Source organism: Petaurus breviceps, unplaced genomic scaffold (assembly GCF_028583685.1).
Source record: "Petaurus breviceps papuanus isolate PSGF00001 unplaced genomic scaffold, PetGlider_PUasm1.0 90784, whole genome shotgun sequence".
Classification (NCBI taxonomy): Eukaryota; Metazoa; Chordata; class Mammalia; order Diprotodontia; family Petauridae; genus Petaurus; species Petaurus breviceps.
In genome coordinates, this window is record NW_027187345.1 from 5,909,516 (window position 1) to 5,924,597 (window position 15,082).

The 15,082-nt window shown below is 35.6% G+C and overlaps 1 protein-coding gene across 9 annotated transcripts in view; it reads left to right on the forward strand.

Annotated features, from left to right (window-relative positions):
- Positions 1-15,082, forward strand: part of SYNE1 (spectrin repeat containing nuclear envelope protein 1) — a 575,153-nt gene that overhangs the window by 98,399 nt on the left and 461,672 nt on the right. For all 9 annotated transcript variants that reach the window (XM_069069647.1, XM_069069646.1, XM_069069648.1 and 6 more), the window contains one exon: positions 10,565-10,626. In XM_069069647.1, the coding sequence (XP_068925748.1) occupies positions 10,565-10,626 (62 nt within the window). The remainder of the gene's footprint in view (positions 1-10,564; positions 10,627-15,082) is intronic.

Consider the following 15,082-nt stretch of genomic DNA (forward strand, 5'->3'; position numbering starts at 1 on the left):
CAGCACGTCCATGGGGCATGGGAGATCTTTAAATCCCATAACCCTTAAAATGATCCACATGTAAAACAAAAACAAAATTAAAAATAGACCAAAGTGAGAGAATACATAACATTAGAAGCCATTTTTAAATGACTTTATCTTGTATTGCAATAATTGGCCATAGGTAAATAATGAAGAATTTTAAAAAATTAAAGGAATGTATAGAGTCTTTCCATTTGAACAACATTAAATACCGTAATGAAATAGACCAAATAAAATGGAGAAAATAAAAATTTTACTTCTTTTCCCTCTCTTAATCTGAGGATAAAGCATTAAAACATTAAAATTGAAATGAATTTCCATGTTTAAATAAAACACAACTAAAAGGCATATGTCAGAAATTTCTTCAATACTGTCTTCCCTCCTATTATGTTGATGCTGATAAGCAGTCCCAACAGGAAACTATTGCACACTTGTGGTAACTTTCTTGCAAAAGTAGGCAACAAACTCATCCTTTGATAAGTTAGAACTGCATGTAGCAATTAGCAAGTTGGGCCAGTATAGAGTTCACATTCCCATTCAGAGTCTAGGCTATGTTCTACATTCTCTAGTTTAAAATGCAGTGTCACACTTTTTAATAAATATATTTTATATGTGGTCCATTAGTGGAAATAGGATTAAAAGTAGAATAAGTAGAATATTTTCCATGGATCTACTCTAGAATGCAACATGTATAGATAGTCCCCTTTCCACATTCACATAGTTTTTCATGGCATAACTGTCATTATTTCATCCATATCTAAAGTCTATTCCAATACATCTTCTAACCTTTGTGCATTTGCACAACTTGGGCTAGGGGTCAGGAGGTCTAAAATGATGGAATGTTAGAGATGAAAAGAATATTTTTATTTTTTTGCTTTTTGGAGGGGGGGAAGGCAGAGAAATTGGGGTTAAGTGACTTGCACAAGGTCACACAGCTAGTAAGTGTTAAGTGTCTGAGGATGGATTTGAACTCAGGTCCTCCTGACTCCAGGGCCCATGCTCTATTCACTGTTTCACCTAGCCACCTGGATGAAAAGAATCTTAAAGACCATCCAGGCCATTCTGAAAATCAAGATGTCAAGGGTTAGACAAGTCTTCTTGTTTCAAGCCATAATTACTAAAACCCTCCTATGTGCACGGCTATATACGTGCTGGTTTCTGGAAATGCAATGACACAAAACAAAATAACAGTACTTGGACTCAAGGAGTTTACCTTTTACTTGGTGTTTGTTAGTCTTGAAATAAACAAATTCATAAGTAGAGGAAAAAGACATTTTTAATTGAATAAAGAAGTTCATGAGCCTGGGTTGCCCATATATCTGAGTACATGGATGTAAACCAATAAAAAATATAGAAAAGTTTATATGCTTTCAGGAGGAATAGTGGGGTGGGGAGTGATTTGAGGAGTGAGGCCTAGTCATAAGGCCTCATCTGCCATTGGCAGTCTAAGCAAGAAAACCCATTTCACTCTGATTGTTTTACCCTTCATGATCTAACTCACCATAAATCTTAATTAAAGAGACATGAACATTTTGGAGTCACTTTTGATAGCTGTGGCTAGCCTATGCAAACCTCTGTCTATAGGAGGTTGTTGTCCTTTGATTTTGAAGAGGACCAAAATGGCATCCCTATGTTAGAGTCAAGTTACAATATGTCTGACTGTGGCTGATCAGACCCATACGAGCTTGGAATGCTCTACCACAGATGGGACACAAATAGACCATGTGAACATTTGATTTTTAAGGTGAACAGAGCTAAAGATTCTTAGGGTAGAGCTCAGTCCAAGCAAGTTGAGAGTAAAGTGCTTCAAGAGCAAGAATACAAGACATTCCTAGAATTGTTTAGAGGGAGGAGTTTTACTTACTTTCCTGGATGGTCTTTCAGCAGAGAAGGGAGTATTACATTTGATTAACAATATTAAAGGAGCAGCTAGGTGGTATAGTGAATAGAGCACTGACCCTGGAGTCAGGAGGACCTTAGTTCAAATCTGACCTCAGACACTTAACACAAAACTAGTCCTGTGACCTTTGGCTAGTCACTTAATCCCAATTGCCCTACTTTCCCTCCTCCAAAAAAGCAAAGCAAAAAAACCAAAAACAAAACCAAACCAATATTAAATGAAGTTAATTTTCCTGTCATTCAAAGTGGAAATTCAATATGTAAAAGATAAATAAATGAAAAGTGATTTCAAGGAGAAGACACTAGTAACTACATGAATCAAGAAAGGCTTCTAGTTAGAACTGACACCTCAGTTGAACCACTCTGAAAGAATCAAGAAATCCAAGGAGGGGTGGAATGAGTGGAGGAAGTACATTACAGTTATGGGAAAGAAAGTCTGAAAAGGTATAGAGTCCTGTAGAGATGGAATGATGAGTCAGGGACTAGCAAGTAGTCCAGTATAACTGAAATATACAATGTAAAGGAGAATAGTATGCTCACCGGCTTGGAATGACAAGCCAGGGTTTTTTATTCTAGAGGTGATAGGAAATCACTGAAGATACTTAAATAAGGAAATCACATGGTTATACCATGTCTTATTCATCTTACATTTGTAGCTGTATGGAGTATGGACTCAAGGACATGGAGAGGAAAGACAGGAAGCAACCAATTGATCAATCAGTAGCCATTTATTAAGTATTTACTTTGTGCCAGATACTGTGGTAAACACTTTGGATACAGAGGTAAATGAAACAGTTCTTCCCCTCAAGGAGTTTATTTCATTGCATTTGAAGAGAGGAGAGTGAGGAACCTATTATTAGACCAAATTAAAAGTGATGAGGGCATAAACTAGAAGAGTGGCCATGTTAGTGGAGAGGAAGGGACAAATCTGAAAGATATAGACAGAATGAAGTCCTGGCAATTGAAAGGATGTGGGACGTAGAGAAGGAAAATTCATGGATGACTCCAAGGTTTTAAACTTAGGTAACAGGAAGAACGGTAGAGGAGGGCTGAGTTTTAGACAGAGATGAGTTTTGTTTTAGCCATGTTGAATTTCAGATTCCCATGAGACATATAGATATCCAGCAGCTAGTTGGTGTGGCAGGGATAGGCTAGGCATATAGATCTGGGAACCATTTATACAAAAATCATTGAACCACTGGAAGCAGATGAACTCACTCGGGGTGGGGGGGGGGGAGACTGGTAGAAATAAAAAGGGATCTATTGCCTTGTACAAGCTCCCACACCTCACAAGTTGCAGTTAGCCTTCATTTTCATTGGCTTTAAGGGGGGTGGGGGGGGGATGGATTATATTTGCCCTGCCTGATAATACCCAGCCTGATAAAACTATAAGGATCAAGTGAAATTATGTACTTGAAAGCATTTTTAGTTTGATCGTTAGGATCACAGATCAAAAGTTGGAAGAGGCCTGTGTAAATTCTTCAATAATCCAGTGCATCTGAGATCTCACTGGTAGGGCTACATATTCCCTCCACTAGGACAGGTCTCAACTCGTCCCTGCTTTTTATTGTGTGTGATTCTTGTCTCTGACTATACATGATATCACTGTTAGCATATATTTAATCAATATATGGATCTCTTTCTGAAACAAAAGCAGAAGCGGTTTTGGAAGACAGAACTCTGTCCATACCATTCAAATTTATTGCCTTTATGAACTGTTTTAATGTAATAAATATGGTAGTATATTTTTAGAAATGGAAAAAGTTAAAATAATCTGCAACATTTACATCTTTATACACACACACACACACACACACACATATACACGAGAGAGAGACTGTGTCTCCCTCACTTCCTCAGACTAGTGGTGAAGGAGCCGCTCACAGACCTGATCCCATAGGTGATCAACACAGGTTTAACCTGCTCAGTTTCTGACCTACCCAGGGTTTACTCCTGTAGTAAGGCAGATTCCTCTCCCCCTCCCCAGCAGAGGATTCACCATCTTGGTGTTGAACTTTGTACAGACACCCAATGGGCTTTAACCCTACTATTGGCCTCAGAGTTTCCAAACTTAAGCAATTAACCAACCTCAATAGCAGGCTTTATAGGCAAGTACCACCATCCCTGGGTGCATTTTTTTATTCTTGGAGGGAAATATGTTGACATTTGGTTTTATGGCACTGGAAACAACATGTGATAAACTTGATTGGTTTTTCTTTGTTTTTGTTTTGGTTTACAGTAGTAACATGTGAGCTGTTTTTGGCCACAGAAAAATTCTGGAGATCATGTCTTACTCTTATATTTTCTTTAGTGCCCTTTTCTTCTGCAAGATGGTTAGTTGCATTTCCTAATTTTCATTGCCATTTTGTCCTTTAAAACCTAAGCTACATGCAACTTATTTTTTTTCTCTACAAACAATAAAATTTGAACTTAAAAATTCCCAAAATTGTGCATATCATTATTCATTATCTGAATGGCACTGGAAGCCTTGGCATTGATAATCTAAAAATACAACATTGAATTGGTTGTTCTGATTTTTTTACCCAACTCTAGTCAGTTATAGCCAAATAGCTGAACTATTAGATTTTAATAGTGTAATAGCCCAAGCACAACATCAGGGTATATACTTTTACTCCTTAGTTTCCCACCACAAATCTCTTTCTCTTTTTCTCTGTCTCTGAATCTCTCTGTATGTATGGGTATGTGTGTTTCGCTTAACCTTTCTCTAACACATGCACACACATATGCACACATACACACACACACCCCACCACCACCACCACTGTGACCACCAAGTTCAACCCTTAGCCAGATTGTGAGATCACATAAGTCGTTCAGTGTTTGCATTATGCATTTCATTCAAAGAACAATTTTATTTTAATTAGAAGTGTTTAATTTCCAAGCCCAAGTGAAGGATACATTGGATTATATTGGCCCATCTCAGATAGGTATATTACAGAACAGAAGTCTTTGTGCCTAAGTAGATACATAAGTTATGGCATTGAGCCAGCACAACATAAAAGTAATGTTTGGGCTTGTTACCTTATTGTCTGTTTACAATAGTAAAGAACAAAATCATTTTGCTGGAATTTTGCCACAATGGCAGTTCTCTCATTTAAACAAAATATATTCTATTGTCTACACAAGGACATGGTAAAGTGTTTCAATGAATTACCTCAGTTCTCCTTTCTAAAAGGAAAGGCTTAGACTAGAGAGACCAATGTTTCTCAAGCCTTGTGGTCTGCTGAGCAGGATGTTCTGTGCAATGAGAAGAGAGAGTATGTGAGACAGTTTCAGTGCTAATGACATTTTGTGAGCTATATGACATAAAATGCAGAATTAATTATAAGTACAGAATTTTTAAGGGTGAAAATAGGCTTAAGTTTTTGCACATTTTTTTTTGGACATTTCCCACAACTATCCCTTATCTACTCACAGGATGAGCATTTATGAATTTCCTCAAGATATTTCAAGCCCCAGAGTCTTCACTGGCCAGATTATTTTGGACAAGAAGACTTCTAAAGTTCTTTATAGTTCTAATTCTGTTTCTATAAATGTTAAACAATAGAAATAAATGTAATATTCTTTGGAGATGATTCAGTGGTGACTTGAATTATTTAAATAGTGTAATAATTTAGGAGCCACAGAACCTTAATTTCATTTCATTGTCCTGTGTTTGATACTCTTCAGCTCACTAAAGAATAGCTAAGCTATTACTACATAAAGGAAGTATTTGATAGTTTTTCTATGTAAACAGCTATTTTGGCTAATTCATACACCAAAGGGGATCTCTTGTACTGCATAATCTGGTTTGACTTTTAACATTCATCATATTAAGTAGATTATTACCAAATTTGCATTCATTTTCCCCCTCTGTCTTCAACCTTTACAATGTTGTCCAAAAGTCAGATCTCTGGGGTCTAATTTTGTCTTTCATAGCAGTTCAACTTTTCAGTTTATTTAGTTAACATTTTTTAAAGGAACTACTTTGAGCAAAGCACACAGTGCTAGGTGATGGGGGAGATAAAAAGTTTAGATAAGACATAGTACTATTTTCATGGAGTTTGTAGGCTAGTAGGGGCAGATATAATATTATGATTTTGTGTCAATCCATAATTATTATGAAAATACTGTTTAGTAGTTTGGAGGCCAAAAAAAATTCCTACAGCGAGATCCTCCAAATAGATAACTTCATTTGTCCTATTGATCAAAGTAATTCCTAATAATATACTATTTATGGACAATAAGTCATATTTTTAATTATAAGTCATTTTGATCATTATCAGCCTAATTTACTGACACTTTCTGGATAAGGGTAAATACATATTTTAGGGAGAAAACTGGTATACTTAGTCATAGATGCTATTTGTTAAAAGAAACCTTACCAAGTGTTTCACTGAAATCTTAAAACTATTCTAAGCAAATGAGTAGAAGAACATACAATTCTAGTTACATACTTTACTTTTAAATAAAGAATTTACACGGATGGAAATTTTGGGAAAATGCACTAAATGCTGGAAGATTTCCTTTTTGTTTTTGAGAGAGAGAAGGAGAGAGAAAGAGAGGGAGGGGGAGAGAGACAGAGAGAGGGGGGGGGGGCAGGCTGGACTTGTGAGTAGGGAATTGGCCTTGAGTATGGAAGACATTAATTTAAATCCCATCTCTGACATACTGGCTATATAGCATTGGGCAAATCAGTTAATTTCTCAGGGTTTTAGGCAATTCTGTGAGACTATCATTTCTTTTAAGTTGCTGAGTGGGGAACCTGTGGTCTCCATGGTCTGGAAGCCAAAGGTTCCCCACCCTTGATACCTTTGAAATCACAGGTCTATTTTTTAAATTAAGAAAAATTCCACTATAAGATTGCTTATTTTTGTACATATTCATATACTATCTTCTTAAATACAACTCCATGTACAGTGAAAACAAATCTATAGTTCTGTTTACCTACTTACACCAATAAGATATTATAATCTCTATAAGTTTATAGCTGTGTATTGTGCACAATATTAGACATTAATTTTCAAGACATTTTCCCCAGTGCATATTTTTGTAAACTTTGTGGGTAAATTGTATTTGTGTGTGTGTGTGTGTGTGTGTGTGTGTGTGTGTGTGATTTTCAGTGCATTTGTATTACAAAAAATTGTAAAAACCCAAGAAAAATTTTTAATTTTTGACTGGTGAAGAAATGCAGAGTTCATGAAACTTAGGAAATTAAATATTTCTTTAGGGAAAAATAATACAAGGAATAAATGGTGGCACCAAAACTAGAGGTTCTGTTTTTGGTTTTGTTTTGTTTTGTTTTTCTTCTCTCTTTTTTTAAACTTAGGATATAGCTGGCTTTGTCTGACTATATGAACTAAAAATATATTTGGAGATCCCATTAAAATATGTTTTCCCACTTCACATATTGAATGGAAAATAAGTGTACAGGGATTTGTTGGCATTTAAAAACATGTAATGCTACAAGAAGATATAATCTGAGCTTTCCAAAAAAAAGGTCTTTTAGCTAAAGTCTAAATATAAACACAGAAATTCACTATCAAATGGAGCAGGAACAAAAACAGTGGTGTCTCATGAAGGTGGTGACTTTGGCATTTTCCCTCCCTCCTCTGCCAGATTTTCTTTTTTAAGAGTCTCAGATGCCTTTTGAGATGTTTTCCTTTTTATAGCCTCTTTACCCAGATATCCTTCACCATGCCTGCATCTTTAGCATGTGAATTTCTAAAAAGATGACTCTCTTCTTTTGAACTTCTTACCACCTCTACCTTTTATTTTAAATTGGTTTCTTTTGAGCAGGCTCTTCCCTTTCATCATCATCTTCCTTCCATTAATTCCCTCCCATCCCATCTTGCCCTGCCTATAGAACTTAATGTCTCAATTCCATGGTGCACTTTGTATTTCACCCATTCTGTGTGCCCATAGACACCTGAAACTACACACATTACTCTTGGCTATTCTGCTGTTTTCCTTTGTGAATTACCCCTCCCCACCCCTGTGCCACCCTCCCCACACACCCATACACATCATATTTCTTTCTCTTCAGGGTATCAGGTTTTGAAATTTTTATGTGAGCATTTCTCTACCTCCCCCTCAAATTTAAGGTTAAGCCCTGTTTTGCTTAGATTGTTAGATTTTAGGATTTCCATGTGTAGAGGCCCTGTAGGTCCAACATTGGTAGGAGAATGGTTTTAGAGGCAGAGTTTAGAGCTGAAAGAGGGAGCAGGTGGTGCCTCCTGCACAGTATATGGGAGATTCTCCAGGGATGCACTTGCCTTACTCAGGTTGCAGGGCACTGCAGGATATAGCTGATTTTCCCGAGTTAACAAAACACCTAAGCTTCTGTACAGTTTAGCCCATTAACTACTTAACCTACTGCACAATGGCAGTCTTTGGTTATAGTTAGAAACCACTTAAAATGTTTTCTTCTTAATTTTAAAAGAAAATATAGTAGTAGTACTTTAACAGAAGTATAAGACAATTTCAAAGCATCAGGGCATCAAAATCATTTTTTTATTTAATTAAGGTTTCTTTCTCCAGCTATTCCTTCTAAAGATATAGGACTGTCCAACTTCAGCATATTGTATCTCATTCCTGAACCTAGAAATGTCTTCTTAAACTACTTTGCTGATGATGCAAGTATTCCTAACCTTATTTTAGAGATGATGAAACAGAAACTCAGAAATGCAGTGACCTGTGAGTAAGTACCAAAGTGGTGATTTGAACGCATTATCCTATTCAAGACAGCAACATTATGTCTTCTACAACACACCTGACTTTACTTACTATTTCTACCCTTAGATGAGTATACCTACCTATGCCCCAAATGTACAACTATAAGTTTGGGTCATATAAAGAGGGAGAAGAGAAAGGGGATATAAGAAGTAGTAGCGGGGATTTGTATGAAATGAAAATCAGAATTTCAAGTATGAGTTAGTATCATAGAATTTTAGTGTCAGAAGGGATCTTAGATATTATTAAGATTGAGCCCTTTATTCTGTAGATGAAAGGATTGAAATACCAATTAGTGCTAAAACATGATTCATCTGCCAGTCTCTTTTAAACTGATTCATGCTCTAGGGCTTTTAGGTTCTAGAATGACCTACTGAGAGAAGTTTTTCCTAATCTTGTACATAGGTCCAATTTCTCTAGGCATCATGAGTTGGCCTTGATTCCATAATTAGAGATTGAGGGGTAGAATTCTTACCTGATACCCTTGAGCTCTGGGATAGGCTCAAGGGCAATTTGGCTTCCTGTTTAGAGATACAGCACACTGTAACAGGAAAAACAGTGAGTTTGTAGTCACAGGACTAGGACTTGATCTCAGTTTTGATACTACCAGTATGAACGTGGGTAATTCATGGCATTTTTCTGAGACTCAATTTCTCCCACTACAAAATAAAGGGGTTAAATTAGATTATTTCTGTGGTCCCTATCAACTTTAAATTTGTGATCCTATGGTTTTCTAAAAATGTGCTAAATCTCATTAGAATGTTAATTCCTTGAGGGCAGAGACCATGTAGTTACCTCTTTGTATCCTAGTCCTTAGAACAAGTCCTGGCAAATAATAAATACTTAAATAAATGCCTGTTGACAACTTTTTCCAGTGTCTTGTCACTTCCCTCCAATACAACAGATGTTGAATGAATATTCCAGAAACACAGATCTGATCATATCACCACAAACAAATATCAAACAAATTTCCACAATTTAGCTCCCACCTACCCTTTTTTTATTTCACATTATTCCACTTGATTCATGTTCTGTTTCAGAAAAAAAATGACCTGCTAGCTATTCTCTCTATAAGTCATTAAACATTTCAACTCTCGACCTTTGTCTGTAATTCAGCCTCTTCAAATTCCTAGCTTCCTTTAAAACATAGCCAAAGTGGAACCTCTACTATGCAACCTTTTTTGGATACTTGAGTTATTAACATTATTGAATTTGAAATTTTCATATATTATTTTTTATTTACTTACTTGTAAATATGCTATATTACCCCAGGATAAAATAAATCCTTTAAGAACAGGGAGAGGGGTGGCTAGGTGGCACAGTGAATAGAGCACCAGCCCTGGAGTAAGAAGGACCTGAGTTCAGATCCGGCCTCGGACACTTAACACAAAAACTAGCCATGTGACATTGGGCAAGTCACTTAACCCCAAATGCCCTCCAAAAAGCAAAAAAAAAAAAGATCAGGAGAAATTAGTTTTTGTCTCTGTGTTCTCTGTCCCTGTTATTGTGACTTGCACATACGAATTAAGTGCATAATAAGAGTATTGAATTAAACTTAATCTTCATTTATTGTGATTTGTAGCTTTTATACAATGTCTTAAAATATAATAACACCATAACACATGAAATAATTTGTCACTGGCTTGACACATTATAGGAAGTCTCAAAGTCTTAGTGTATATGTATCATATAAAATAATTGATTAATTAGTGCATATTCATTAATAATATTATTGATGAAAACCCTTTGAGGTTGATCTCCCTTTACTTTCAAGAAAATCTCAAGTAAAAATGAACGAGGAGAAACAACAATTATTTTCTGTAGATATGTATTATGATGATGTTTTCCATGCTGTTAGCCCTTAGTTGGCCTCTGATAATATCTAATCAGTATCATTATCCTTCTTTTTTAGATGAGCAAGAGATAGTGCAAAAACGGACTTTTACAAAATGGATCAACTCTCATCTGGCTAAGGTACTAAATGCTATTGTATTTTAATTATATTTGGTGCATGATACAAAGAAAGTGCTATTGCTACTTACTCAATGACTTTGGAATCCATGATAATTTAGTCCAGGTATATAAAGCAATGCAGCCTATTGGTCAACAACTAATTGGTTAACAAAGAATAATAAATAATAATCTTGTATAAGTGTCTATCAAGTATACTCTCTTTGTGGACAACCCTGTTAATCCTTGTGAAATATTTTAATTTATAAATTAAAATGTTAAAATTCTTTAACATAGGATTTTTTTCTAAATTATATGTTCATTAAACATAGATTTACTAATTGGAACATTTTTTTCTGTTACTGAAACTCCCAAAGTGATACATAGAGTCTTTTAATTCACCTGGATAGTTGTCAAAATATCATAAAAGTTTTACAGAAGGGCTACACATTACCATCATGATCTCTTGGCCCAAATTATTCTCACAATGGAGCTTGAGGCATTATGATCTCATCAAGTTTTTAGGAACTCCGCATATACATTATAATCTGTTTTTCATCTATGTTGTAATACATGGTTAATCATAATCTATTCATGGGATAGACAGGTACTGATCAGTGCAAATAATGAAAGACCTTAAGATTATTCATATTCACACTGTGTATGTCTATTGGACTTGAGCCAATGACCGTATTTTATACAATACTTTCAAGGGCGTTAATGGGGAGGAATTTGTTGTGTGTGTGTGTGGGGGGGGGGGAGTGAGGAGTGTTTTTGGTCATTTTTCTCACTATTCAGGATCTAAAATGAAAATGACTTCAGAAGTTTCTGCATTTTATTTGGAAAAACAAATACAGACCTCAAAAAAACCTCTGAATTCATTCTGTCAGGATATTTGGATTGAGACTATCATCCCTAGACTGACCAGAGCAATTGCTTGAGCAATTTTAGCAATTACACTAAAAGTAGTTTCTGAAGGGATGAAGATTGGAATGGGGAAGGGAAACTGCTCTTAATGCCTCAAAATTTATTCTTTTCCTTCTCATTTTCTTTTTTCTCCTTCTGCATTTTTTTAGACAAGCAAAGGAAAAAGTGGGGAAATAGTATAAAATAAGGGCACCTCCCCTGCATGGAGCCATGGTGGTTGCTTGGTACCTAGAATAACAAATTATGTAACTTTGGAAATACTTCTTGATTGGGGCAGGGAGGAGGGAGACAGGACTTGGTGCAGAGCTCCTTTGAGCCTGACAAGGCAAGGTTCAAGGCTGGGGATCATTTATATGGAGTGTTGATAAGTCCATGAAAATGCTTGTGCATTTAATGTGGGATGAATTTTCTTTTGGAAAGTATGAAAGGTTATTATATTTTTGATAAAATGGAATTATAGGAAGGAAAGAAGAATTTTGCCGATTGAGAAAAAAATTATTAAAAAAGAAAAAATATGAAAGGACATTACAAGTGTTGACTTGGTGTAACTTGGAATGCCCTTTCCTACTTTTCAAAATGACAATGAAAATACAATGAAAAAATGGCAGAGTTCCCTATTTATAGGACATATAGGGCAGATTTATCAATATTTCCTCTTAGTCTTATTAGCAGGTAAATATTTCATGAGCCCCAGATGAAATATGATCTGCCTTCCTGATTGGACTGCAGTAGAGTATAGTTGCTCCTTATGATTCAGCAAGCTGTATCAGGCATGAAATGACTTTCAACACCCTTGAAATGGTAACTCATTAGGAGAAAAGGGTTTTTTAAAATTTCTGTTAAGGATTGCAGTTGAGTTTAAGATGTTTGTCTTTTTTAGGGATTTGCATTCTTCTAAATATTGAAATACTGAAACATGGTACTAAATATTTTCTGAAGTGTTTATTTTTATTCAATAGATTTACTTTGAATTACAATATACCATAGAAATTTAATTATATTTCATTTTATTTTAATCAATTGTGTTTTGATTGCCTGTTTTGAGCAAGGAAAATACTGTTTGAAATTGTATTGGACATAGAAGCAGGAGGAAACTAGACTCAAATTCCATCTCTGAAACTGACACTGAGGGACCACTGGAAAATTGCTTATTTTTTTTTTCTTTTTGGAGGTGGCAAGGCAGGGCAGTTGGGGTTAAGTGACTTTCCCAAGGTCACATGGCTGGCAAGTGCTAAGTGTCCAAGACTGGATTTCAACTCAGGTCCTCCTGACTCTAGGGCCAGTGCTCTATTCACTGTGCCACCTAGCTGCCCCTACTTAATTTCTCTCAACCTCAAATTTCTTTACCTACACAATGAAGGTAATAATGCTAATTGTAGCATTCGCCTCAGATAATTTCAAAAATTAAATAAAATAATGTATTAAAGTTCTTTTCAAACCTTAAGGAACTAAAAATGTCCATTACAAAAACTAGTGCTACTGATGCTGTTACATTTCTATAAGTGCTGTTATTTGCAGTCTCAAGAACAGTACATGTTCATTCCTACTTTTATTCCTTGATCATATTGTTCTCCATCTCCTGACTAGAATTTTTTCTCTTCTTCCAAATCAAATCTTATTTATCTTTTAAAGATAACACAAGTTATATATCTACCATGATCCCTTTCATAACCAAAAGGGAATTGACTATGTCGTTGGAAGACCTGAGTTCAAATCCATCCTCTTGAACTATTACCTAGAGTCATTCATTTATCTTACCAAGATTTTAGTTTGCTCACCTAGAAAATGAGGGAGCCAGACCGAATGGCCTCTGAGGTCTGCTCCAGATCTAGACTTATGAATCTAACACATTTATTTATATCCCTATCCTTTAAATTAGTCACTCAATCAAGAATTATTTTTTGAGTCATGGTTTTACCTGTACTAAATACTTGTAGAGGGTACTAAGAACTCTCAAAGAATGTAGTTCTATACCATGTGGATGAGTATTTGGTCCTATTTTGTCTTGTATTTTTTCATTGTAGTTTCATGTGTGTTAGTTTGGTGTCTCCAACTATATCACAAGCTCCTTAGACTCAGTCATTCTGCAAACAAACATTTATTAAGTAATTACTATGTGCCAGGCACTGTTCTAAGTTCTGGGGATAGAAAGGAAGGCAAAAAAAAACTCAGTCTCTCATCTCAAGATAGTCTTTATATCACCTAGCACAGTTTTTTTTACAGATAAGTGGCTCAACAAAACTTTTTAAATTAAAAAAAATGCTCATAAATTGAATACTGTCTTGCTCTTATTTTTAGACAAAAAAAGATCAGTGCAGGTAAGGCCTATGTGAACTATTGTCATTTTAGGAATGAATCACTAATCTGATTCCCAAATTAGCCTTAGATTCAAACTAGTGTCAGAATGTTTATCTAATACTTTTCACAACTAGTCCATCAAAGTATCATTATTACTAATTTTATCTGGCTAGCAAAGCAGTGATCTAGTCTTAGAATCACAGAAGTTATCTAATTCCTTGCCTCCAAGATAAACTCCTCATGAACTGTCTCTGGCATTCACTTTGCTTAGATTTTTCTTGAACATTATTCAGGAAGCAGAAAAGACAAGATTTTATGGTCTTCTGCAGGACTAGTTTAATATGTCACTATCATATTCATTTTTAGTATAGATACTACTTGTTATAAAAAGTTAGAATTTTAAGGTAATTGATGCATAGTGTAAGGAAGATATTGAGAGAACGTGTTTTCATCATTGGAAGATGAGAAGCATAAAAGAAACTGAATAAGGATATAGATAAAAAATAGAAATACAAAAATTGCAATCTTTAAATATTCATGTGTTTCAAAATGACATACTGAAATGTGGATAGTGACTATCTGGGATTTTATACTTAATAGTGAGAAATTTCCATCAAGTCCCACTACCTTGCAGTGGGATTAGAGTGGTTAAACTTCTGTTTGTAATAGTCAATCTTGGATACTTAAGGATTGATGTGACAGTTTAATGTGAGCTACATCATCAATTTGAAAACCAGTGGTCAGGGAGGGAAGTACAAAAAGGCAGGCAGAGAAGACAAACATGATCCAGGTGTGAAATAAGATGACATGTTGAGAAGTAGACACAAGAGGGACCAGACAGTGGGAGAAGTGGAACAGAAAAGCCAAGAGTAAAAGACCAGGAAGAAACTAGAAACTGAATCGGTCCTGGTGGAGTTAAGGTGTTAATTTTATAATTAACAGTGCCTGGCAATGGCTTTCTTTTGATCACAAGTGACAAGCTTATATTTCTGTTATACCCTAAAGCAGATTCTGCATCGAAAACTAGGAAGCAGACATCATCTCTATTCCTAATATTCCTTACTGGAGTCCAAAGTTTTGGCTTAATGGAGTACTATTACTAAATATTATTCTTCTGTATCTGAGTGTTCTAACCAATACAAGAATATGTAAGCTCCTTGAGGGAAGAGTGTGTGTGTGTGTGTGTGTGTGTGTGTGTGTGTGTGTGTGTGAGAGAGAGAGAGAGAGAGAGAGAGAGAGAGAGAGAGAGAGAGAG